At 47.5% G+C, this 24,530-nt stretch overlaps 2 protein-coding genes across 4 annotated transcripts; one reads left to right on the top strand and one right to left on the bottom strand.

Moving 5' to 3' along the window:
- Nucleotides 1-8,079: 8,079 nt before the first annotated feature.
- Nucleotides 8,080-15,811, bottom strand: LOC109537648. 3 transcript variants are annotated; one of them, XM_019904455.2, is made up of 8 exons: nucleotides 15,572-15,811; nucleotides 12,116-12,673; nucleotides 11,846-12,059; nucleotides 11,617-11,787; nucleotides 11,357-11,568; nucleotides 8,786-8,994; nucleotides 8,469-8,734; nucleotides 8,080-8,395 (listed from the first exon to the last, which is right to left on the bottom strand). In XM_019904455.2, exons 1-8 carry the CDS (start codon nucleotides 15,756-15,758, stop codon nucleotides 8,131-8,133), a joined length of 2,082 nt encoding a protein of 693 aa, XP_019760014.2. In that variant the 5' UTR covers nucleotides 15,759-15,811; the 3' UTR covers nucleotides 8,080-8,130. The 3 variants fall into 3 exon arrangements, with proteins under 3 accessions (XP_019760014.2, XP_048518911.1, XP_048518910.1); XM_048662954.1 differs by having other exon boundaries at nucleotides 8,469-8,994; nucleotides 12,116-12,455; nucleotides 12,507-12,673; XM_048662953.1 differs by having other exon boundaries at nucleotides 8,469-8,994.
- A 184-nt stretch (nucleotides 15,812-15,995) lies between these two features.
- On the top strand, nucleotides 15,996-17,834 carry LOC109537633 (acyl-CoA Delta-9 desaturase). Its single transcript, XM_019904439.2, has 6 exons — nucleotides 15,996-16,178; nucleotides 16,599-16,770; nucleotides 16,825-16,955; nucleotides 17,013-17,218; nucleotides 17,295-17,480; nucleotides 17,549-17,834. The coding sequence occupies exons 2-6, from the start codon at nucleotides 16,614-16,616 to the stop codon at nucleotides 17,811-17,813; spliced, it is 945 nt and encodes a 314-aa protein (XP_019759998.2). The 5' UTR covers nucleotides 15,996-16,178; nucleotides 16,599-16,613; the 3' UTR covers nucleotides 17,814-17,834.
- The last annotated feature ends 6,696 nt before the right edge of the window (nucleotides 17,835-24,530 follow it).

The raw sequence follows: 24,530 nt of genomic DNA, 5'->3' as shown, positions 1-24,530 counted from the left end.
ATTTTCGAAACTTGCCCCACTGGAACTGGTTCGCGCCACATTTCCACCCAACTCCCTTTGGAAACCACAAAACAGCCAAAATCCGCAAAATTTTCAAGGAAATTTCGAATCCGGCCATCCTCAAGCCACACAGTGGTCCAACTGGGCACAGTTTATTTTTTTGCGGGAAAACCAAGTCCCCAATCGAAAAAGTCTTCCTACGGAATGTTTTTCTGTCGCCCCGGGGCATCGGGTGCGGTTTTTTCCAGGCCTCAGCCCCCAGGGGTTTAGGAGCAAAAAATGCATTTAAGCGAAAATTAAAAAACCCAGCACGCCACTGGTTGGCCAAGGCCAACCCCGACAGGAAACCTCCCATTCACTTTCGCCCTAAACCCACTGCTAAGGGCGCCACTGGCGCCTTTTCAATCGCCCATCGACCTTCCGACTTTAAGACATCGTCCGTCCCGATTATCGGATTTCAACTCGCTTTCAAGTCGCTGTCGCGAAGCGAAAAAAACCGCCATTAAAGCGCGATTAAACATTTTCATTTGCAAACTTTACCCGAACGAACTTTATTTTATCGGTTAAACTGCGCCGTAAATCAGCAAATCACTCGCTTAATGGACCGATTCGCATGCAGGATTTCGGCCCTCTTAATTAAGTGGCGTCCAATGCTCCTGAGGATGAGCGGGGCGAAACGTCGCCCCGTGACCGAAATGCTGTAAAATCGAACGCCTGCCTAATTGAGTTTGGGCCACCCGGTAGGCAAATATTGTTTTTAATTTGGGGCGGAAATTGACGCGCGAAATTGGCGCTCCAATCGCCCGCCGCCGATGTTGCCGCATTTTGCGCTAATTCGCTTTTTCCCCAGTCCCCCCAGTCGTGGTTAGAACGTCGATGGTTGCGGCATTTAAACGCAAAATTGCCCCTACCTCGCTTATGACGCATTTGGGGGGGAAACTACTTAGCACCTTTTTTTGGCCCCGTGGCCCCCCCAATCCAGCGACGTGCTCGGATTTGCCCCAACTGGTCCAGCAAGGGAGAAACGGGGGGTTTTCGCAGAAAACCCCCCAGAAACACTTTTGGGGAATTTGCTGCAAAAAACCGCCCCAGGCGATGCCTGGGGGGCTTCCCCCCACTTTACCAAGAGCAACTTTTCGCGATCCGCGCCCCCAGTGAGCGAGAAATCGCCAAAAACCCCCCACTCCCATCGACCTTCTGACTGATAGACGGCGATTTTTCAGCCCAGAAGCGGGCCCCTTTCCCCACAGGAAATAACGCGTTAAACGACTGAAAAGATAAAGACTGCGGTTCGCTTTGTACAATACGGCGTTTCGCGTTAATTGCTAAAGGGCGGCCGTATTATCACCTTAAACGCGGCAAAGCCACCCTTTAAGATCCTCTCAAAGCGCCCTTAATCGTTTGGCCGCCCCTGGGTGTTGGCGCCGTTGCCACATTGTGAGAGGCATTCGCAGAAATTCACCTAATAACCGGAAAAAGGGGAATGGGGGGATAAGACCCTTAAGGGCCTTATCTGGACGGAGCCAGTGGCCGATTGGCACTTTGTCTTGTTACTCTTAAGCCGGCCATTGGGGGGAAATTGAGCCGAAATCAAATCGCCTGTCGTCTCAATGGCTTAATGTGATTGAGTGCGTGTTCTGGCCGATAGTTCACTTAATGGGCCCAACATTTTCGTCGCTTCAGCGAGCCACTGTGTATAAAAGAGTCGAAAATTCGCATTTTTTCTGGATGGAACACGTGCCCGTTCGGGCTTTGAGCTGCTTAGGTGGGCGCGGTTGTGCCCGAGTAGGGGAAGAATGGGTAAATCGTGGCGTTTGGCCGGTTTTTCGGGGTTTTTCGGCAAATGGTGTGTCTGAGCGGAAAAAGTTGCTTTTGATCAATTGACCGCTTAGGACCGCTGGATCGACCGGTGAAATCCCCAAGGTTCTAGCTGGCTGGGGCTTGGCGATAATTGCCCAAAACTGGCCGATTTAGTGCTTTTTAAAGTGTACACCTATTTCTAAAGAGGCTGAAATTTTTTGGTTATTTTTTCCGAAATCCCAGTAATTTTCTAGATTTTATGCAATTTTTTCCGGATCTGTGCGCTCAATTTCAAGGTTTAGGGCATGGGCGTGGTGATTTATGCGAAAAATCGCTTATTTGGTCGTTTGCACCGAAGCGAGGGCCCTAATCGAGAAAAGTCGCTCTTTATGAAATTTCGGCCTTGTTTGCGCCGATATAACAGTAAAGATCCAACATTTGTAGAATAAGGGGTTTTTGAAAAAAGTGCAGAAAACTGCAACATTTCCAGGTTTTCAGTCGCTTAGCTATATTTGGAACGGGGTTGGAATTTTTTCACTATTTTTGCCAAAATCTCCGGAATTTTTCAGATTTTACGCAATTTTTTCCGGCTAGGTTTACTGTTTTTTTTCCTTAGAGGGTGGGCGTGGTGATTTGGGTAAAACATCGGTTTTTGGCCATTTGTCGCGAAGCGAGGGCTCGAATCGAAAAAAGTCGCTCTTTATGAAATTTCGGCTTTGTTTTTGCGGTTGTAACAGTAAAGATCTGAAATTTCTTAAAAAAAGCGTTTTGAAGAAAAGAGCCAAAAACCGTAAAATTTCCAGGTTTTTGGTCGTTTAAATATATTTGGAAGGCAGCTGTTTTTTTTATGTTATTTTTTACAAAGTCCCCGGAATTTTTCAGATTTTATGGATTTTTTTCCGGATCTTTCCGGCCAGTTTCAATAATTGTTTTTCTTAGGGGATGGGCGTGGTTATTTGGGCAAAAAATCGGATTTTGCACATTTTCTCGGAAACGACGCCTCTAACCAGAAAAAGTCCGCCCCCTTCCACCGGATGCGCCAGTCAGAACCGGAAGGCTCTAGATAAAACGCTTTTTGAAAAATTTGCGAAAAACTAAAAAAAATCCAGGTTTTCAGCGTCTTAAGTAAATTTGGCAAGCAATTCGATTTTTTTCGTGATTTTTCCCAAAATCGCCTGAATTTTGCAGATTTTTTGCGCAACTTTCTGGTTAGTTTCAAGGTTTAGTTCTCTATAGGGGAGGGGCGTGGTGATTTCTCCAGAAAAATCATATTTGGGCCGTTTTCTCCGAAACCACGCCTCAAACGCAAAAAAGTCACTCCTGCTCAATTACGTAGGTCAACGGGCGCCATCTAGTGGTGAAAACCCCATTAACTCAGGCAGGAAGGTTTTCGAATAAAATGCAAAAAACCGATTTTTTTGACAGTTTTTGGCTGATAAACACCGGAAATTTCGGGCTGCAATTTTTTGCCCATTTGTTTCAAAATCTGGGCAATTTTTTGCGTAGAAAACGTTTTTTTCCGGAAAATTTCCCTTAACAATGAGAAAGTCACCGCCAGTAGGGGAAGCAGGTGCAGATTTATGCTGGAGATGGTTTTTGTCCATTTGCTCCGAAACGCGGCGTCTAGCGACAAAAAGTCACTCTTGAGGAAACATGCAGAGTGTCCGGCGCCACCTAGTAGTGAAAGTCCGAACGCCCCAGCCAGGCGAGTTTTCGCACGAAAGGCAAAAAACCCATTTTTCTTACAGTTTTTTGCTAACAATCCTGTCAAATTCAGGGCTGGAATTTTTTGCAAAAATTTACCAAAATCCCCACCTTCCACTGCATTAAAAACCCGAATTTGGCAAAAGTTCACTAGGCCCTAGCAAAGTTAGTGGGCAACGTTTGGGCTTGAGGATGGTTTTTGGCCATTTTCTCCGAAACGCGGCTTCAAGTGAAAAAACCGCGCTCTTAGCAAACCGCGAGTTTTCAATGATTTGTCGCGAAACCCCCCGAGTTTTTGACTTTTGCCGAAAAAAAATTTTGGCACAACTTTGCCTGCTTGATTGCCCCCAGGGTTTCGCCCATACCTCGGCCAAAACTACACATTTTGCCAAATTTCCAAAACCCGCTTGTTGCCACTTCAATTGCCAACAATTTTTGTTTCCTGGCCCCAACCCGTATCTTTGCCCCGTTTCGAACTAATCGCGATTTTCCCATTCAAACTCCTCTGCAGAAAATGCCCAAGGGAAAACCCATTTTCTCCCACTCGGAAGCTCCCCACTGGCACGGGGCCTCTTTAGAGGGTCCATCAAAGACCAATTTTTCGAAATCCCTAAAAAAACGGCGCTCAAACCGGCATTTTAGGGGGTTTTAAAGGCGGCTTCAGATATCTGAAGCCAGTTTTAAACCCGCGTTAAACAGCCGCTGATCGAGCCGGGAAAAATTCCCGCATGTAAAACACGGAAAACCTTCGACCCCAGAGGGAAAACCCACGAGTTTCCACTGCTAGAAAATCGCAAAAGCGGCCAAAACCCCTTTTAAATTGCCCCATGAACTCCAGGCTGTGTGCCCTCGCTTCCCCTGCCGAATAAACAGAATAACGAACAGCGCAACTAAGCGAACGAAAATTATTCGAATGTGATTCGGATCGGGCTCTCTCTCGTCTCTCTTTTGCCTATTGTTAATCCCATCACGTGCGGCCGCTCCAACCCCGGGACGTCTAGGAGCGCCTGCCGGAATATTTATTTCTTGCGGCCGCAAAAAATCCCTCGCTGCAAATTTAAAGCGCCGTCCAGGTTTGCCCCATGTTTCCCCACTTTCCCCCCAACGTTTCGTTCGCCCCCCCTGGCTCCATCATCAGCCCCATCCTCATCAAGACCTTGGGGTGCAGCAAAAGAGCCGATTTGTTCGCCTGAACAATTTGCAATTTTTGTCCCCCCACGGGGTGGAAAATCATTAGCCTCGATCCCCTTGAAGGACGTCAATTGGCCATTTCAGCCAATTTATTGGCGATTCGGAGCCGATTACCTATTTTTCATTAAGTAATTGTGTCGTTAAAGATGCATTAAGGAGGCTAATTAAAGCGGCGTTCAACTGGGGGGAAAACGCGCCGATTTGGGGGGATCCGGCAGTGCAAACTCGTTCGAGAATTCACGTTTTCTTCTGATTTGATTGCAGGAATTTTTCCCTGCTCGATTAGCGCACGTTTAAGCGGGTTTAAAGGGGGCTTCAGATTTATGCAGAAATTTTGCGTTTTTTTCCCAGTCAAGGCGCCATAACTTCAAGGTCGTTCGTGCGATTTTCAATCTGAAAGAAGCCAAATTTCGGCAAAAGTGTGGACTTGCCAGGGAGGGTTTCACGTTTCCAATCGGCAAGGTATTAACAAAGTTATGGCTTTTTATAAAAAGGCTTCAGAATTCTGAAGCAGTTTTAAAACCCCTTAAAACAGCCGTTTGCTCAAATTTTTTTTTAGATTCTAGACACGTTCAGTTTGCTGAGCCTCATTGTGACGCTTTTCACGACTGACGAGCCTTAGTTTTCGAAAAGCTGCGGTTTTTTTAAATAAAGCGATGGTTTTTTGAACATAAAACCACACTGAGGAAGAAAACTGCGATTAATGCGAAAGCCATTAAAGTTACGGACTGGGGCCCTGAAATAAGAGTTGTGGCAAATTCAACTGTCTATCACAGCCTTTTGACAAAATGGCAAATTACCGATAGGGGCCGAAGTTATAGGCAAAAGACTATAAGCAAACTGTAGCAACTCACTGAGTTCATGGTTGCACCAATTCAAAGGCGATTAGCGTTCAAACGGCAAGAGATACGAATTAAGGCCTTTAGAGAGAGTTTATCGACAATTTGTTTGGCTTCAAAAGCCTTTTGGAAAATAGGCAAAAAATTGAAAGCCCCCGACGTTATAGGCAAAAGACTGTGAGCAAACCGTAGCAACTCACTGAGTTCATGTTTGCCCCTATTAAAACTCTTTAGCTCTCAAACGGCCGGAGATACGAACTAAGGCCATGAAACAAAGGTTATAGAGCATGCAATTTGCTGCCCTTTGGGTTTTTAGATTTTTGAAAACAGTCGAAACTGCCTGACTTATAGGCAAAAGACTTCGAGACAACTTTGTTCACATTGCCTTTTATGCTGGCTCAATTTCAAAACCTTGTAGTTCCCAAACAGTAGCCGATACAGACTAAGGCCTTACCACAAAGGTTATAGACGCTGACATAACCTTTAAACGGGTTTTGGAAAATTCCAAAAATTTTAACAAATGCCAAAGTTGTAGGCCAGAGACTGTGAGTAGACCGTGGGCCCACTGGCTTCGTGTTGGATCACATTCAAAGTGCTGTATTTTGCAAACGGTTGCAGATACGAACTAAGGCCATGAAATAAAGGTTATCGAGAATGCAATGGGCTACACAGCCGTTTTTAGATTTTTTGAAAATAGTGGAAATTGTTTGACTTATGGGCAAAAGACTATGAGCCATTAGTAGACACACTGACTTCAAGGTGGCTCAGACACAAAGTCTTGTATTGGCGAAACGGTTGCAGAGTGAAATTAAGCTCAGAACGTAAGGACTATAGAGGATTAAATTTTCAACAAACCTATTTTTGAAATTTTGAAAAATTTCGATAGATTCAAAAGTTACAGGCAAAGATAGGCGAGGCAACAGTAGACACACTGACTTCATAATTGCTCAACTTCAATGTCTCGTATTTCGCAAACGGCTAACGATACCAACTAAGGCCATGAAACAAAGGTTATCGGGAATTCAATTGGCGGCCCAATAGTTTTTGAAACTGTCTAAAATAGGTACAGTTGTCAGCCCTATGGGTAAAAGACTATGAGCCAGGCATTCGGCACACTGACTTTATGTTTGCTCAACTTCAAAGGCGCGAATTTCCCAAACGGTTGCAGATGCGAACTAAGGCCGCGCAATGAAAGTTTTAGAGAATCTAATTAGCTGCAAAACCCGTTTTGGATTTTTTGCAAACAGTGAAAACTGCCCGACTTATGGGCAAAAGACCATGAGCCAACAGTAGACACACTGGCATCATGTTAGCTCAACTTCAAAGCCCTGGATTTCCCAAACCGTTATTGATACGAACTAAGATCTTGAGACAAGGTTTCTAGAGAATACAATTTGCAACAAAAATATTTTTAAAATTTTTGAAAATTATGAAAAGTGCCAGAACGATGGACACACCACTGCGAGCTGACAGTACACACATTGACTTCATGGTTGCTCGAGTTCAAAGTCTTGTATTTCCTAAACGGCTACCCATACGAACTAAGGCCATGAAACAAAAGTTATCGAAAATGACATGGTTGGCAAACTAGTTTTAAAATTTTTTTGAAATAGTAAAAATTGTCAGACTTATGGGCAAAAGACTATGAGCCAAAAATTGGGCACATTAATTTAATATTTACTCAAATTCAAAGTCCTGTATTTCCGAAACTGTTGCCGATACGAACTAAGGCCATGAAGCAAAGTTTATCGATAATCCAATGGGCGGCCCAGTAGGCTCAGAAATCTTTCAAAATAATGAAAATTGACAGACTTATGGGCAAGAGATCATGGGCCGACAAAGGGCACACTGACTTCAAGTTTACTCAACTTCAAAGTCCTGTATTACCCAAACGGTTGCAGATACGAACTAAGGCCATGAAACAAAAGTTATAGAGAATCGAATTTGCTGCAAAACCCGCTTTGCGGGTTTTGCAAATAGTGAAAGCTGCGGGACTTATGGGCAAAAGACTATGAGCCAACAGTGGACACACTCACTTCATGTTGGCTCAACTTCAAAGTCCCTTAATTCCCAAACGGTTGCAGATACGAGCTAAGGCCATGAAACGAAGATTTTAGAGAATGAAATTCCCAGCCTCCCAGTGTTGGAAACCGTGAAAAATATTGAACGTTGTCAAAGTTACGGGCCAAAAACTGGGCAACTCGAAGCCAAACAGTCCAGGCGATTGTGTGGATCGGTTAATTCGAGACGCAAAGCCCGGTGCACTTCTGGAAAAAGGAAAGTAATCAGTTTCCGTGTTCATGGAAATCCGGCCGATTTGCTTATTTAGCAAATCGGGGCGCTTTAAGCGGGCGCGTAAAAAGGAAATCAGCCCCGGAATTGGAACACATTGCACAGGTTTAACAGAATTATTTGCATAGTCTGGATATCTTCGACCGGATGGGGGTTTACATATTCCGATTGCCGATCGTGCTGTTTCCAGTTTCTTTGCGCGTTGCCAGATCTGCGATTTCCCCCCCAAGTCAAGGATAGAAAAACTCTATTAGCTCTAACATCTATTAGGCCCAAGGGCCACACACGAGTGAGGTTAGGACAATCAGTGCGCAAACTCGATGTTCTGGTGGCAGGCCTGCAGGCCACGCCCCAGCCTACGCCATATCTCCCTCCTTTTCTTGCACACGCACTCGCCCATGAGGATCAGAAGCCCCGCCCCAATGCCCACGTAGAAGAGCGCAATCGCTGTCACAATGTCATTGAGGCGTGCGCTCTGGAAACTCGACTGCTGATCGCACTTGGGCAACTGGGGCTCAATGGAGGACTTCATGTAGTCGTGCACGCCGCTCTCCCTCATCTTGATCAGGCTAAAACCGCCCCTAGGATCAGAACCTACCGTCCCTAGGGCCGCCCTAGGGTCGCCCTAGTGTCCCCACCTACCAGCGATCGATGGCCTTGCGATAGGGCGACGTGGGCGACATCGGGAAGGCCACGTAGTTCTTCGTTTTGGGCGTCTGAATCTCCATGATCTCGAACTTGCACTTGTAGCCGCTGATCTTCAGGAAGGCCTTGCGCGCCACCCGGCGGCTGGCGAAGAAACCATAGTTGCCCTGCGTGGCCTTCAGCAGACCTTCGGTGATGTTGTTGATGTTCTTGCGCAGGTACCCGCGCAGGTAGATCTGGTTCAGCTGCGTCTCGTTCATCGACTGGGGGTTTCGCCGTGGATGACCTTGGCAAGGCTCGCGCCGTGGACTTACCCGCAGGAAAACCTCGTCTGGACTGTTGGTTGCGTACCCGATGTCGTAGTCACTGGCCAGCAGGTCGGCGATAGTCCGAATCTCCGTCAGCTTGACCGAGAGTTTCGAGGTTATGAAGGCGGAGTAGGCGTTGTAGATCACCAGGGCGAAAACCAGCGAGATGACAATGATCATGTTGCCGGCAGCCGATTTGGCCTGGATTTGGGTGCCTGAAGGACCAAATCAAGTTTTTGCCTACGCCCAACTGACCATTTCCCTACGTGCAGTAGGCTGTTGGCTTGAACGCGGTAGGATTTTTCCAGTTTGCCTCTACATTAAATGGCTCCAATGGCGCAGGCCAAAGTTCAAAAATTCACAGCTCCCAAACCCAAACTGACCCAAATTTGCCAATATGTGCCCCATGGAGAGCCCAGTTGCGTCTCCAAGTGGAAAAAGTTTCAACCTTCTACCATCATCAGGGGAGTTGATTTGCCATCAGTTGCTCCAATGCAACTGATGGCAAAGCCGCAGCAACTGGCACACGATGACTGCACTATTGAAAAATGTATTCCTTGAAATCCAGAAAAGGCACGAATGTGCCCTTAACGGCATTGGATGGAGCAGTCTTTTCTCCCTAAATGAGCAAAATTTGACTGGCATACGAGCCCAGGACAATGCAGAAATAATTTTTCCAGTTTGCCTCTACATCAGTTTGGTCCCAAAGGTGAGGACCAAAGTTTAAAAACTCACAGCTACAAAACCCAAACAGACCCAAATTTGCCTATATGTGCCCGATGAAGAGCCCATTCGCATCTCCAAGTGGACAAAGTTTCAACCTTCTACCATCATCAGGAGAGTTGAAAAACTGCTCTAATGCTACTGACCGCAAAGCTCCGTAGCTGCTCCAAAATAACGGCAACATACTAAAAAACTCATATCTTTTCAACCAAAAAAGATAGAAACTTGCCCTAAACGCCATTGGGTAGAGCACTGTTTAGCTCATAAGTGCGGCGAGTTTCAGTGGCGTACCGTATCGGGAACATTTTGAAAAAACCCGTTAAACATCAGTTTCACCATAGTCGTGCAGCCCAAAGTTCATAGATGCATTGCGCCAAAACGCAAAAGACCTCAATTTTTTCCTCAACAGCAGTTGATAGACGACTGTTTGCTCAATAACTCAGCAAAAATCCAGGGGCGTGCGCCTTTAGCTGAATTTTCAAAAAAAATCCTGAGCGCACCCCAAAATGGAAAAAATCTGAAAAACCAAAAAACCTCAAATTTGCTTTTAGATGCACCAGCTTGGGTGCTGCCATGTTTCCAACTAAAGAAAAGTTTCAGTTGGGGGCCATCATCAGGGGAATTGTGTGACGGATGCGAATATGGAGGTCACCTTGACCTCAAAGGTGCAAACCACATTCCTGATTTAAAACAAAGACCTACTCGAAATCGCCAATATGTGCACTGGATAGAGCGCCATCTGATCGCCAAGTGAGCAAAGTTTCAGCTCCCTACCATCATCAGGCGCGTCACAATCCAGGAATTTTATCCAACCGAACCACTTCAGAAGCAATGCTGCAAACCGACTTTCGAAAATTAATTGCGCCCAAACTAAAAACGCCACCACTTTGCCAATATACTGGTTGCATAGATGGCGATCGGCTCTCCGAGGGTGCAAAGTTTCGTCCGCGCACCATCATCAGCAGAGTTGTCACATGAAAACCAAACTGGACTAGTCACTTTGGCTTCAATGGGGCCAGCAAACTTTCAAAAATTGGTGGCTTCCAACTGGAAAATAACCCAACTTTGCCAATATGCTTGCTGAAGTGGGCGACATTGGTGCTCTAACTGGTAGAAGTTTCAGCTGCGCGCCACCATCAGGGGAGTTAAAAACCTGTCCCAATGTCACTGATCCCAAATAACATGCACTAAAAAATCCATATCTTTTGAACGGCAAATCGCACCAACTTGCTCCAAACTACGTTGGATCGAGCAGAGCTGGGCGCATGGGCGAGCAAAGTTTCAGTGGCGTACCTGCCCAGGAACATTTTAACACACAAGTTTTAATTCAACTAACCATCAGTTTCCCCAAAATCGCGCAGTCCACAGTTAAAAAAATCGGTCCGCCCAACAGGAATCGAGTAGAAACTTAGGCAAAATGGCATGTTTATAGGCAGGCGTAAAATTAGGGGTCCAGCCCCTTGGGGACATTTTCAAAAAAATGCCTACTCCACCTGGTCAACTTTTAGGTTTGAATGGGGCAAGCCCAACGGAAAAATTAATTGCTCTTAAACCAAAGAGCACTCCCACTTCCCTATATGTGGGTTGGACTGGGCACTGGTGGGTGCCCAATTGAGGAAAGTTTCATCCCACCACCATCTTCAGGGGAGTCAGAGGCCACCTTCAAAGCGCTCCTCCAAGGGTAACGGCGGTAGTGTGCCTGTGACCACTGGAAGGTGGTCACAGGGTTGATGGGAAGTTTCCCTACGCCCCCCCAGAGGGTTTCCCTACGCCCCCAGAGGGTTTCCCTACGCCCGACAACGTTCCCCAGCCCCAACAGGAGGTTTTCCTACACCCACTCCGCTAGGCCCTTACCCTGCATGCTGATGATCCCCAGGCTCCAGAACAGGGCGTCACTCAAGCCGCCCAGGGAGCAGTGGGAGGCCCGGAGGGACGTGTAGACGAACATGGCGGCTGCCAAAAGCAGCCCAGTGGCCAGCACGTTGGCCAGCAGGTTGGGCTGGAAAGTGGCCAGGAAAATGTCCCTCGCTCCGTCCGATTGCTCCGGTTTGACATAGACGTGCCGCCTGCAACACTCCGCATAACCTCCCCCAAGCCCCTAACCTCAAACCTACTCGGATATGAAGATGTCCTGCGTGAAGACCATGTCGCTGTAGAGCTCGGGGCTTTTGATCACGCTGTCCAGCCCGATGTCCACCTCCTGGGACACGACCGCCCCTAGAAGGCCGCTCCAGTTGCCCGTCTCCCCTTTCAGGCCCAGAGTGGGGAAGCTTTTGACCGCCTTCCTGAAGCCACGCCCCCATTACCAAGCCACGCCCCCCGCCGCTCTATGGAGACACTCACGAGGCGTTCAGGTAGGCGCAGATATAATCGGCAATGCTGTCCAAATGGTCGGTGTCGTTGTCGTCCTCAACTGCCGCCTCTTCGGACACTGTTGCCGTCTCTTTGCCCGCCAGTTTTCTGCCGAAATTCAGCGCCGTCCCTTGGAAATCGATCCTGGTGTCGACTGATTGGTAGCTGCGCAGGTTGGCCACGCCCTCCTGATACGTCCATTGGCCTGCGCAAAGCCCCTCCGGCCAATCACAACAGACCGCCCTCTCCCCCACCACTTACCCAACGGGCGCACTACCAGCGACTGGTTGCAGGTTTTGCGCACCTTGTAGATCTGCAGCATGCAGAAGGAGAGGCTTTGAAGGCTGACGTTTTCGCCGGATGCTTTAGGCGGCATCGGATTGGCTGGATGGATGGGGGGCGTGGCCTGCGGCCGAACGCACGCCCCTAACCCGCCCACCTTCTCCCCTCCACTTGCGGTTGCCACGGCAACCACAAGGTCCAGGGACAGAGTGATGGCGCTGTTGCTCAAGCGGGCGAGCAGTTCGGCGTTGCCAGGCGCGTCCACCAGATGGCCGATGTGCAGCCACTTGAAGTAGATGTCGTTGTTGAAGCGGCTCAGCTGCAACAGAGGGCGTTGCTGCAGGGCGTGGTGGCAACGCCAACCACCCACCTGTTTCGGGTAGTCGGCCGCGTCCATCTGGCGGCTGATGAACGAAACAATGAGGACGCGCTTCACTTGGTGATTGACGTGGCTGTCAAAGCGGCGCAGTAGAGCGAAGCGCAGCCCGTTGCGGTTGAAGCAGTCTAGATGGCGCCGCAGGGCCTTCAAATTGCAGTCTGGGCGAGAGAAAGTGGGCGGTTAGTGGACTGATGCCTGAGGAGGCAGGCCAAATGTGCGAAACTTTGCATTTTTTTTGATTTTAACAGCTTTTGAACAATTTCGTTGCGAAAAATTTGGTAAATTTTTCGGGAAAATTGGGTGCAAACTGCAAAAATCGCCTGTAGCTCGCTTAATGTTTGTTCTAGCGAAAAAGTGGATACCAACTTTTTTGGGGGGCGCAAGCCCCCCATTGCAATGGCGTGCTCCGACTGGCGCCAGCATTTGTGGTTTGGGAGATTTTTCGCTTTTCCTCCAAACAACGTTTCGGCCGTTTTCTCCAAAACCAGCCCCAGGGGAGATTCCGCTCAATTACCCCTAAGTGCACGTCGACAGTGCGCACATTTTCCAAAGAATGAAGTTTTTCGATTGGACGCGTCCGTGGCGAGCAGAAACATCAAAGGCGATTTTTGCTGCAAATCTCGACCGTTTTGGCCCCGAAAAATTTTGGGCAAAATTTTTGTTTGTATTTTGAAACTTTTCCTGTACAGGCTGCTAAATATGGATAAAATTCATGCTATGAACGGTTGAGAAGTTTTCCCAAAAAATCCCCCACTAAGCAGGGGGGGAAAAACCAAAAACTTTGTACAGGCTCTTATGGGAGCGAAACTTTCAAACCCCCCTAAAATCCCCAAATCCCCATAAAATGTCAGGATTTTAACACTGTGTACTTTTCGTTCGCTCCTCTAGCCCCTAAGAAGAATTTTAAGCCAATGGCACAAAAGGGGGGAAACCACCATTTTAGCCCCATTCCGGCAAATTGGCTCAGAAACCCTAAAAACCTCCATAACTCTCTTATTATGCTTTGCTGGAAAAAAGTGAATACCGACTTTTTTATGGCGCTTGCGCTGCTCGATGCAGTGGCATGTCTATAATTTTCAAATTATTTTTAGTTTGGGAGATTTTTCAAATTTTCTGAAAACAACGTTTCGCCAATTTTTTCTAAAACCCTTCGCCGGGGAGCTTGGAAAGTGTCACCAGCAGCTAGCGGACGTTCGCCTGGATATTCTATCAAGAGCAACTTTTTTCGCTCAGAAGTTTGGTTTGCGAGCAAAAAAATAAAACGCAATTTTTGCCGAAAATTTCGGCCGTGTTGCCCCCGACAAATCGTGGCTCAAAAAAAATTTTTGGATTTTGCAAATTTTTTCTCTACAGTACTTTGAAAATGGATAAAATGCATGGCAAAGTGAGCTCGGAAGTTTTCCCAAAAAATCCCCCACTGAGCCCGGGGGGGAAAACCAGAAACTTTGTACAGGCTCTTATGGGAGCGAAACCTTCAAACCCCCCTAAAATCCCCAAATCTCCATGAAATGTCAAGATTTTAACACTGTGCACTTTTCATGGCCTCCTCTAGCCCCTGAGCAGAATTTTAAGCCAATGGCACAAAAGGGGGGAAACCACCATTTTAGCCCCATTCTGGCAAACTGGCTCAGAACCCAAAAAACCTCCATAACTCTCTAATTGCGCTTCCTAGAGAAAAAGTGAACACCAACTTTTTTATGGCACTTGCTCCGCTCAATGTAGTGGCATGTTTATAATTTCCGAGTTGTCTTTAGTTTGGGAGATTTTTCAAATTTTCTGAAAACAACGTTTCGCCCGTTTTTTCTAAAATCCTTCGCCGGGGAGCTTGGGAAGGGTCACCAGCAGCAAGCAGGCCTTCGCCCGGAGATTCCATAAAGAGCAACTTTTTTCGATCGAAGTTTGGTTTGCGAGCAAAAAAATAAAACGCGATTTTTGCCGAAAATTTCGCCCGTTTGCCCCCAACAAATCTTAAAACAAAAAAAAAATTGGATTTTCCAAATTTTTTCCCTACAGGATTTTGAAAATGGATGAAATGCATGGCAAAGTGAGCTCGAAAGTTTTCCGAAAAAATCCCCCACTGAGCCCGGGGGGGAAAACCAGGAACTTTGTACAGGCTCTTATGGGAGCGAAACCTTCAATCCCCCCTAAAATCCCCAAATCTCACTGAAATGCCAAGATATTAACACTGTGCACTTTTCATGGCCTCCTCTAGCCCCTGAGCAGAATTTTAAGCCAATGGCACAAAAGGGGGGAAACCACCATTTTAGCCCCATTCTGGCAAATTTTCTCCGAACCCCAAAAAACCTCCACAACTCTCTAATTACGCATCCTAGAGAAAAAGTGAATACCAACTGTTTTGTAGCGCGTGGGCTCCCCGATGCAGCGGCGCGCTCAGAATTTTCCAGCTGTTTTTACTTTGGGAGATTTTTCCAGTTTCCTGAAAACAACGTTTCGCGCATTTATGCGAAAACCCGCCGCAGGGGCGCTCGGCAAAAACAACCAGCAGCTGCCCGAGCGGCTCCCGGATATCTAAGCAAGAGCACCAGTTTTCGATTGGAAGCTTGGTTTGCGCGCAAAAAACCAAAATGTGAAAATTCGCCAAAATCCTGAACTGAGGTTGGCGGCCTGAAAATTAGGGCCAAATTTTTTTTGGATTTTCCAAATTTCCCCCCCGTGCAGGGCTAGATATGCCCAAAACACGTGCCCCTAGGCCCTAAAAGGTTTGGGGAAAAAATCCCCCACTGGGCCAGGGGGGGGGAAACCCAACATCTCCACTGGCTGCTGTGGGAGCGCAGCCCACCCAAAAAAACCCTCATATTTCCCCAACTGATCACTCGAGCAAAAAAGTGCCGGGGACCTTTTTTGTCCCCAATGCCCCCCCCAATCTAACCCCGTTCCCCCAACCCCCCCATCAGGGCTGGCCTAGGAGATATTTGCGAGAAAACCCTGAAAAACCTCCAAAGGACATTTTCCCCAAAAGCAGCAAAAAAAAAATACTTCCCCCCCAGCCAGGCAGGTACAGGGTGGCTCAAACACATCCCCAAACCCGCGCCTACCTGATCGGATGGCCTCGTCCACGATATACAGGGTGGCGATGTTGCGCCAGGCCGCATAGTCCACAATCAGCTGCACCACAGCGCTGCTGAAGGGCGTGGAGCAGTTCGCGATGGTTCTGGAACCGTGCCACGCCCTGCTAGAGCTGGACAGCGCCGTAAATAGCAGCAGCACCAACCACACCAACATCTAGCCGGCTAATGGGCCATTGGCGTGCGTCGCCCTCCACTCATTAGCGGGCAAATGCGATTAGTTGCGGCCGATTTTTCCAATTTTTGGGCCAACTTTCAATCATTAGCGGGGCCGCCTAATGAGCGGGGCAAAGTGGCGCGACTCTAATTAGCGCCGGGCACCGTTTCGTCCGCGATTTTCCTCAAATAAAGCACACTTAAGCAACTTTTCAAAGTCGCACGTACCGCACGCAAACCAGCCTCGCTTCGCTGCAAAACAATCAACAAACGCGCCGATTTTCCCAAACATGATGTGTTGATTTTTTGGGTTTGATTCTGGCCTTCGGTCGGCTGCCAATGGCATAGTAGGCGCCCGCCCGCCAATGAGTGCACAGTTTTTTGCCCGTTTGAGTGAAGCCTGGATTTTCGGGATTTTCTGGTGAGTGCCACTGCCCCCTTTCACCCTCGGCCCGCTCGGATGCCAAACTTCCCTGAATCTCCTGGAAAATCGGGATTTTAGCCTACTTTCCGGGCTAGCCCTTCAAGCAGGCCCGCTGGCCCAAAAGGGCCCTCCCGATGAAACATCGGGCCGCCCCCCAGCCACCCAGCGGCGAAGCCGCCAAAGCGCTAGCGGGCCTGGTGTGGGCGCTGCGGCCCCAAACAGGCTGGCGCCTAACCTCAAAATCGCCGCTAGCCCCAAGGGGGGCGCGCCCCTGCATCGGCCACCCCCAAACCCGCCCCAAGTGCTCTTTGCACTTTTGCGCTGCGCCCCCTAATAAGCGAGATATTGGCCCCAAAGCCCCGGCCAAAAGTGACAGCTCAACGTCACAAACGTCATTTAACTGTAACCACTCCGCAGAGCTTCAGAGCGACGATGCCAGCCTACCGCTGTTTCCTCGGGGAGTTCGAGCGGCCCCTCTACTGGGGCAACCTGGCAGCGTTGCTGCTGCTCCACATCCTGGCCGTCGGCTACTTCCTGTACAAGCTGGCAACGTTCGATGCGCAACACGACCCGTTCCTGCTGGCATACGGTGGGTTTCAGGGGGTTTCCCCTGGTTGCCGATAATTGCCGCGTTGTTTTGCAGCCGTGCTGGTGGGAATTTTGGGCGGACTTGGCATCACTGGCGGTGCGCACCGCTACTGGACGCATCGCTGCTTCAAGGCCACCACGCCCGTCAAGCTGCTGTTCCTCGTGCTCTACTCCATCTCTGGGCAGGTGAGCGAATGAGCGTGGGCGCGGCGCCATCTAGCGGCCAGTGTGGCGTTTTTGCAGAATAATCTGCGCGATTGGGTGCGCGACCATCGCGTCCATCACAAGTTCAGCGAGACTGACGCCGATCCACACAATGCGAATCGGGGCTTTTGGTTCGCGCATGTGGGCTGGCTGTGCATGCGCAAGCACCCTCTAGTGGCCCAGAAAGGAAGGACTGTAGACGTGAGCGACATCACGCAGGATCCGCTGCTGGCGTTCCACGTGCGGTAGGTGTTGCCTTCTCGCTTCCTCCCGCCCCAGATGGTGTCACTCCCTCTTTGTTTTCTGCCCCCCCCCACACAGGCACTGGGCGTGGTTCAAGTTGGCGTTTTGCTTCGTCATCCCCACCCTGATTCCCCCACTTTTTTTCGGCCAGCCCGCCTCCACAACGTTCTGGTTGGTCTGCATCGTGCGCTACGCCTCCAACCTGAACTTCACATGGGCGGTGAACAGTTTTGCGCACATTTGGGGCAACAAGCCCTACAACAGGTGATTGGAGTTTGGGGTTGGGGGGGGGGAAATTGCGAATTTTTCCGGGAAATTCTGGACTTTTGCAGGACGATCCAGCCGGTGGAGAACCCCTATGTGTCGCTGGTGGCGCTGGGGGAGGGATGGCACAACTACCACCACTCTTTTCCCTGGGATTATCGGGCGGCCGAGCTGGGGAGGGGATTGAACCTGACCACGATGTGTCTGGATCTGTTGGCGAGGGCGGGGCTTATCTACGACCTGAAGGCCACGCCCCCCCGCATGGTGCAGCAGCTGGCCAAGCGCAGGGGCGACGGCTCGGGGCGACCGCCTGCCGCCCTTTTTTGCGAATAGGAAATACACTGTTGTGAACGAGAACATTTTTAGGTTATTCTTCTCATAACTTCCCGCTACCCTAACCAATTTAAAGTCCTGTATTTCCCAAACAGTTACAGATACGAACTAAGGCCATCAAACAAAGGTTCTAGAGAATGTCATGTTCTGTCAACTGGGCTTTCAATGTTGTCAAAATTTGCCCAAATGCCAAAGTTATAGGCAAAAGACTGTGAGGAGACAGCGGGCAACATTGACTTCATGGTTGCCCGAATTCAAAGGCCTGTAAATCGCAAATGGTTGCAGATGCGAACTAAGGCCATGAAATAAAGGTTGTAGATAATGACAATGGCTGCCCAACTGTTTTTGAAATCTTTCAAAATATTGAAAATTGTCCGACTTATCGGCAAAAGACTATGAGCCAACAGCGGACGCACTTACTTCATGTTTGCTCAGTTTCAAAGTACTGTATTTCCCAAACGATTGCAGATTCGAACCAAGGCCATGAAACAAAGGTTATAGGGAAGGCCATTGCCCAATCAAAAATGTTAGCAAATTTGCAAAATTGTCAAAATTGACAAAGTTATAAGGAAAAGACTGCCAGCACACAGTGAACACACTTGGTTGATGTTTTTTCAGGTTCAAAGTCCTGTACTTCGCAAATGGTTGCAGATGCGAACTAAGGCCATGAAACAAAGGTTGTAGCTAATGAAAATTGCTGCCCAACTGTTTTTGAAATTTTTCAAAATATTGAAAATTGTGCGACTTATCGGCAAAAGACTATGAGCCAACAGCGGACACACTTACTTTATGTTGGCTCAGTTTCAAAGTACTGTATTTCCCAAACGATTGCAGATTCGAACTAAGGCCATGAAACAAAGGTTATAGAGAAGGCCATTGCCCAAACAAAAATGTTGGCAAATTTGCAAAATTGTCAAAATTGACAAAGTTATAAGGAAAAGACTGCCAGCACACAGTGAACACACTTGGTTGATGTTTTCTCAAGTTCAAAGTCCTGTAGTTCCCAAACAGTTACAGATTCAAATTTAAGCCATCAAACAAAGGCTGTAGCTAATGAAAATTGCTGCCCCGCAGTTTTTGAAATTTTTTAAAATATGAAAATATTTTCATAAGCGAGAAGAGTGGGACCAGCAGCAGCGCGCAGATTCTTGCGGCATATCAACTTCAAAGCCCGTTTACGCAAAAACCGTGCCAGCTATCAAAATTTTCCAAGACACCAAATTTATTCAGAAATCACCGGGCTTCAACACAGTATAAGTGGCGCAGCTCAGTTGCCACTGTTGCCAGAGTTACAGGCAAGAGAACCCAATGGCGACTCTACATCTTTTCACCGCCCAACCAGGCCATTTTGGCTGCTTATAATTCCATGTGAATATTTACCCACAACCGCCCCGTTCGGCCCTTCGAGACGGCAATCTTATTAAAGGGGCGAAATCCGGTTATTTTGGCAGAAAGTAGGGGAAGTATGTCGAACAACAACAGCCACCCTTGTGAAACTTGCCAACACTTTGGGGACTCTATCTGAATAATTTCCATAATCTTGATACAGCGGGCCGAAGGGTGCGTCTGCCCTTCGCGTGTTTACGAACTTGCCACATTCCTGCTGGGGCTCTTTTATTTTTTCCTGCAGGGATTTGTACGATGACTCGACAGGAACACACCGTTTGATTGTGTTGAGCATTTTTGATCGTAACTCGCTTAGTTTGGGGTTTTGTGGGAAAACTGAAAAATCGGGTTATGGACAGCGGTTTTGGCTACAAAGTGGGTGTCTAGACATTTTTGGCCAAACTCCCCAGTTTTTGAGTAAACGCCCGAAGAATTTGAGATGGCGCAAATCTCTGCTGTCTGCTGTCCACGCAAACTCTTTTTCCGGTAACTTGGTCAATTTTCACAAAATTTTTTGTTCTTCGCGCGCCATCTGGTAGCCCAAACTCATTCCGATAAAATTACTCTCTTTACAAATTTCTGTAAATCAAGCAGTTTTTGAGTAAACGCCTTTTGAATTGGAGATGATGTGAAACTCTGCTGTCTACTTCTCAGTCACACTCATTTGTCCCTACCTTGGCCAAATGTCAAAAATTTGAAACTGCTTCAACGCCCTCTGGTGGCCAATGAGGCTGGCTTCAAAATCAGTGTCTTCTGCATTTTCGCCAAACCGAGTCGTTTTTGAGTAAAGGGCCTTTGAATTTTAGCTGATGTCAAACTCTGCTGTCTACTTCTCTGTCAAACTCTCTTTGCCATACGTCAGTAAAATGTCAAAATTCTGCAAGTGCTCCAGCGCCATCTGGCGGCAAACTGGACGTTCTCGATAATCTATGTCTATTTGAACTTGGCTAAATCTACTAGTTTTTGAGTGAGCAGCTCTTGAATGTCTGACGATGCCAAACGCACTGTGCACTCACACTCTTTTGCCGATAACTCGGCGAGTTCTAAATATTTTTCGGCTGATGAAACGCCGTTGGAAAGCTGATGCAATTTGCAAAAAAGGCTCTAACTAGCTTAATCGGGCTAAATCGGACAGTTTTCGAGTAAACAGCCATTGAAGTTGCGTGCACTAAAAAAGCAGCTGGCCACTGCTTCGTGACACTCCCTCGGCCCTAACTCAGCTCGTCGTCAATTTTTCGCAGCGCTTGCAACTGCGCTGGATAGAGCGATCAGCCGGCTCAAAATTCAGTGTCTTTAACAATTGCTCTATCTCTGCCCGTTTTTGCTTAATCGGCCGATCAGTCACTTCGAATATTCCCAAAACTTTGTCGCTTAGCAAACTGCACTTTTCGACCAAATAAAGGCGCAAAGAGGCGAATAGGTGACAGTGCGGCATTCAACAGACATTTAATTAACCAGGCCAGTCGACGATCCACCCTTAGGTAGAAATGCCACGCCCTCCGTGAAGGGCAAAGGCCCCTTTGAGTTGTTTTGTTCCACTGGCAACAATCGCACAATACACGCAAACCCGCGGGTTAGGGATGGGGTCAAAGCAGCCCTCGTGTAAGGGCCCTTTTGTTGTCCAGAGGGCTGACACCCTTAAGGTAATAAGAGGCAAAGAACACGAGTTTTGAAGTGAATTACGAGCGGCCGCTCGCCAGGTGCACATAAACGCTTTATGGGCCATAACGGCAGTTTATTTTCCATTATTCTCGGTTATTTCAGAGCGCGACACTGTCTACACATGTTGTAGTGTGCAGCGCTGATGAATTAGTGACGTGTCGGGTGGCTGGTGGGGCCCCAAATGGCCGCTGACTGGATTGCTACCGACTGCGCCAGATTCCCTGCCTTCAAGCAGCCGTAGCTCGGTTGTTTGAGGAGGTTTTTCAAAAATTTGCGAACTTTTGGGTAGCCCATGGGGCGGGCTACAAGTAAGGTTCTAAGGCTCAATTGGCTAGCTCTAAGCGTTTTGCAGTTGGACGGTGGTTTAAGAAATTGGGGCCACGCTAAACTTTCCGCTGTCAGCTCACGAGCTTTTTGCCGGCAACTCGGCCAATTTTCGCGCTTTTTGAAAATTTTGCCTCCTGCTGCATCCACAGGGGCATGCTCAAAAGTTCCGTGGCGTGGCCTTAGTTCCTATCGGCAACAGTTTGGAAAATAATCAGCTTTGAATTGGAGTCAACGTGAAGTTATTGGGGCACACAGTCTATTGCTTATAACTCCGGCGCGTGTCACTATTTTCAGAAATGCCCCATACGGTATGGTAGACAATTGTATTCTCGACAACTTCGGTATCAAGGCCTTAGTTCGCAATGTTAGCCGTTTGGGACATACAGGACTTTGAATTTGGAAGAACATGAAGTCAGCGGGGCCACTGTGGACTCGCAGTCTTTTGACCATAACTTTGTCATTTTTCAAGTTTTTTTAAATTTTTTTAATGCCTTGGACAGCTAATGGAATTCGCTAAAAGTCTTGTTCTATGGCCTTAGTTCTCATAGGCAACCGTTAGGGAAATACAGGACTTTGAATTCGAGCGACCATGATGTCAATGTTTGCCACTGTCTAGTCACAGTCTTTTGCCTCTAAATTTGGAATTTTTGCAAATTTTGACAATTTTGTGAAACCTTATTGACAGAACATGGTATTCTCTAACATCTGTGTTCTATGGCCTTAGTTCATATCTGTAACCGTTTGGGAACTACAGGACTTTGAATTTGAGAAAACATCAACTAAGTGTGTTCACTGTGTGCTGGCAGTCTTTTCCTTATAAGTTTCTCAATTTTGATAATTTGGCAAATTTGCCAACATTTCTGTGTGGACAGTCGCCTTCCCTATAACTTTGGTTTCACGGCCTTAGTTCGAATCTGCGAGCGTTTGGGAAATACAGCACTTTGAAATTGAGCAAACATGAAGTCAGTGTATCCGCTGTTGGCTCATAGTCTTTTGCCGATAAGTCCGACAATTTTCAATATTTTGAAAAATTTCAAAAAGGTTAGACAGCAAAATCCATTACCTACAACTCTTGTTTCATGGCCTTAGTTCATATCTGTAACTGTTTGGGAACTACAGGACTATGAACTTGAGAATACGTCAACTAAGTGTGTTCACTGTGTGCTGGCAGTCCTTTCCTTATAACTTTGTCAATTTTGACAATTTTACAAATTTGCAAACATTTATCTATGGTCAATGACCTTCTCTATAACATTTGTTTTATGGCCTTAGTTCGAATCTGCCACCGTTTGGGAAATACAGTGCTTTGAAATTGAGCAAACATGAAGTCAGTGTGTCCGCTGTTGGCTCATAGCCTTTTGCCGATAAGTCCGACAATTTTCAATATTTTGAAAAATTTCAAAAACGTTTAGGCAGCAAAATCCATTATCTACAACTCTTGTTTCATGGCCTTAGTTCGTATCGGCAACCGTGTGGGAAATACAGCACGTTAAATGTGAGCAAACTTCAAGCCAATGGGTCTGCCACTGTCCACTTGCAGTTTCTTGCCCACAACTCGCTCAGTTTTGGAGATTTTGCAAAATAGCCAAAAGCTGGTGACAGCCAGTGTCATTTGCCACAACTCCACTGTCAAGGCCATTTTTCCTATCGGCACCCGTTTGGAGGCTACGCGACCTTGAACTTGCGCAACCTCCAAGTCGGCGATTCCCCTGGCTACCCGCAGTTTTTGGCCGATAACTCGGCCAAAAACCAACATGTTGCCAATTTTCCAAAACAGGCGCACCGCCCATTCAGTCCTCTACAACTAAGCTCCCCCAACCTTAGCCCGTATCTGCAGCCAGTTTCGCATAAATCAAGGCATCCATCCTCAAACTAATTTTCGGGAGAAAAAACTTTGTCGCCCCCCCTCACCGCCATCGAGCTGCGCCCCGGCGACAATCACCTAATAAACATTAGGACTGATCAGGCCCTTATCGCTCCCCATCCCCAAATCGGCCGGATTACACCACAAAAGGGCTCAGGCCCATTCATTATCATTTCTCCATCGCAGTTTATTCCCGGGGCTTTCTTAAGGAAACAACAGCTTTACCAGACGTATGGCGGTTCTCCCCAGGGGCTCCAGCTCTCGTAAGAGCCCGTGCCGCACTCACATTCTGGAAAACTTTCGAAATTGTGTAGATTTTATCGGGAAATAATGGAAACGACTCTACTCGGGCTGAACTCTACAGTTATTGCTCAGGTTGTTTAGGGCGGCGAATATCCGGCTGTCTGGAGTGCGTCTGGATTTGTACGGGCCATCAATTGGCCCCCAAACTGTGCCAGAAGAGGGCCTCTGGATGGAACGGAAAAATTATAGTGCGCCAGTTGGGGGGAACGGTTAGTGGGGATCGCAGGTGCACATGCTTTGCGGGCCCCAAAGACGGCTGCTTTATACGCCACTGGTGCCGATTTTGTCCCACTTTTCCTGCCATACGTGTAGTCTATCCAGACCCCATCAAGTCCTGGAAATTTCGCTTTTCTACAGGGTTTCCCAACCGAAATTTGGGCGGTGATTTAAGCCAAATGTCGTTTGGGAGTTTGGGAATTTTCATTTGCGCCTGGACTATTCGGGCTGGGTGGGGCGAAAAAATGGTTCAACTAATAATCCTCAGGAATTTTACTGGCTTTACAACTGTGTTCTCGGTTTTGCCATACACTCAATTATAAGGGAGTTATGGGCTGAAAAAGGTGGTTAGGAGCAAAAACAATGACTGAAAGTTTGGCAATTTTCATCTGCCCCTGGACTAAAAACCGTCGGGGCCACAAAAATACTTTTTACAACAAAATCGACAGAATTTTCCGGGGCTTCAAAAATCTTGTCACCGTTTGAAAATCGGTTGGCGTATAAGAGAGTTATGGACCAAACAAAGGAGTTCATTGCAAAACCCTTGACTCGCAATTGGGAAATTTTCATTTGCGCTTGGACTATGAGGGGTGGGCGCGGCAAAAAAACGGTTCAACCAATAATCCTCATGAATTTTACTGGCTTTACAATTGTGTTCTCGGTTTTCCCATACACTCAATTATAAGTGAGTTATGGACTAAACAACGTAGTTGGAGGCAAATGCAATGATTGAAAGTTTGGAAATTTCCACTTGCCTCTGGACTAAAAACCGTCGGCGCCACAAAAATACTTTTTGCAACAAAATTGACAGGATTTTCCGGTGCTTCAAAAATCATGTCACCGTTTGAAAATCGGTTAACGCATAAGGGAGTTATGGACCAAACAAAGGAGTTCATTGCAAAACCCTTGACTCGCAATTGGGAAATTTTCATTTGCGCTTGGACTATGAGGGGTGGGCG

This window comes from Dendroctonus ponderosae, unplaced genomic scaffold (assembly GCF_020466585.1).
Source record: "Dendroctonus ponderosae isolate FM_Combo_2020 unplaced genomic scaffold, Dpon_F_20191213v2 Dpon_F_20191213_12, whole genome shotgun sequence".
NCBI lineage: Eukaryota > Metazoa > Arthropoda > Insecta > Coleoptera > Curculionidae > Dendroctonus > Dendroctonus ponderosae.
Note: the sequence above shows the minus strand (reverse complement) of the source record. Positions and strands in the feature narration are given on the sequence as shown.

What these genes read in the sequence shown, in the direction of transcription:
- LOC109537633 (XM_019904439.2), top strand. Translation starts at nt 16,614, where the DNA reads ATGCCAGCCTACCGCTGTTTCCTCGGGGAGTTCGAGCGGCCCCTCTAC. An exon ending in CCCGTTCCTGCTGGCATACG is followed by an intron (nt 16,771 to 16,824) that starts GTGGGTTTCAGG and finishes GTTGTTTTGCAG; the next exon opens with CCGTGCTGGTGGGAATTTTG. An exon ending in TCTACTCCATCTCTGGGCAG is followed by an intron (nt 16,956 to 17,012) that starts GTGAGCGAATGA and finishes GCGTTTTTGCAG; the next exon opens with AATAATCTGCGCGATTGGGT.
- LOC109537648 (XM_048662953.1), bottom strand. Translation starts at nt 15,758, where the DNA reads ATGTTGGTGTGGTTGGTGCTGCTGCTATTTACGGCGCTGTCCAGCTCT. An exon ending in GGACGAGGCCATCCGATCAG is followed by an intron (nt 12,674 to 15,571) that starts GTAGGCGCGGGT and finishes TCTCTCGCCCAG; the next exon opens with ACTGCAATTTGAAGGCCCTG. An exon ending in GCTGGTAGTGCGCCCGTTGG is followed by an intron (nt 12,060 to 12,115) that starts GTAAGTGGTGGG and finishes GGCTTTGCGCAG; the next exon opens with GCCAATGGACGTATCAGGAG.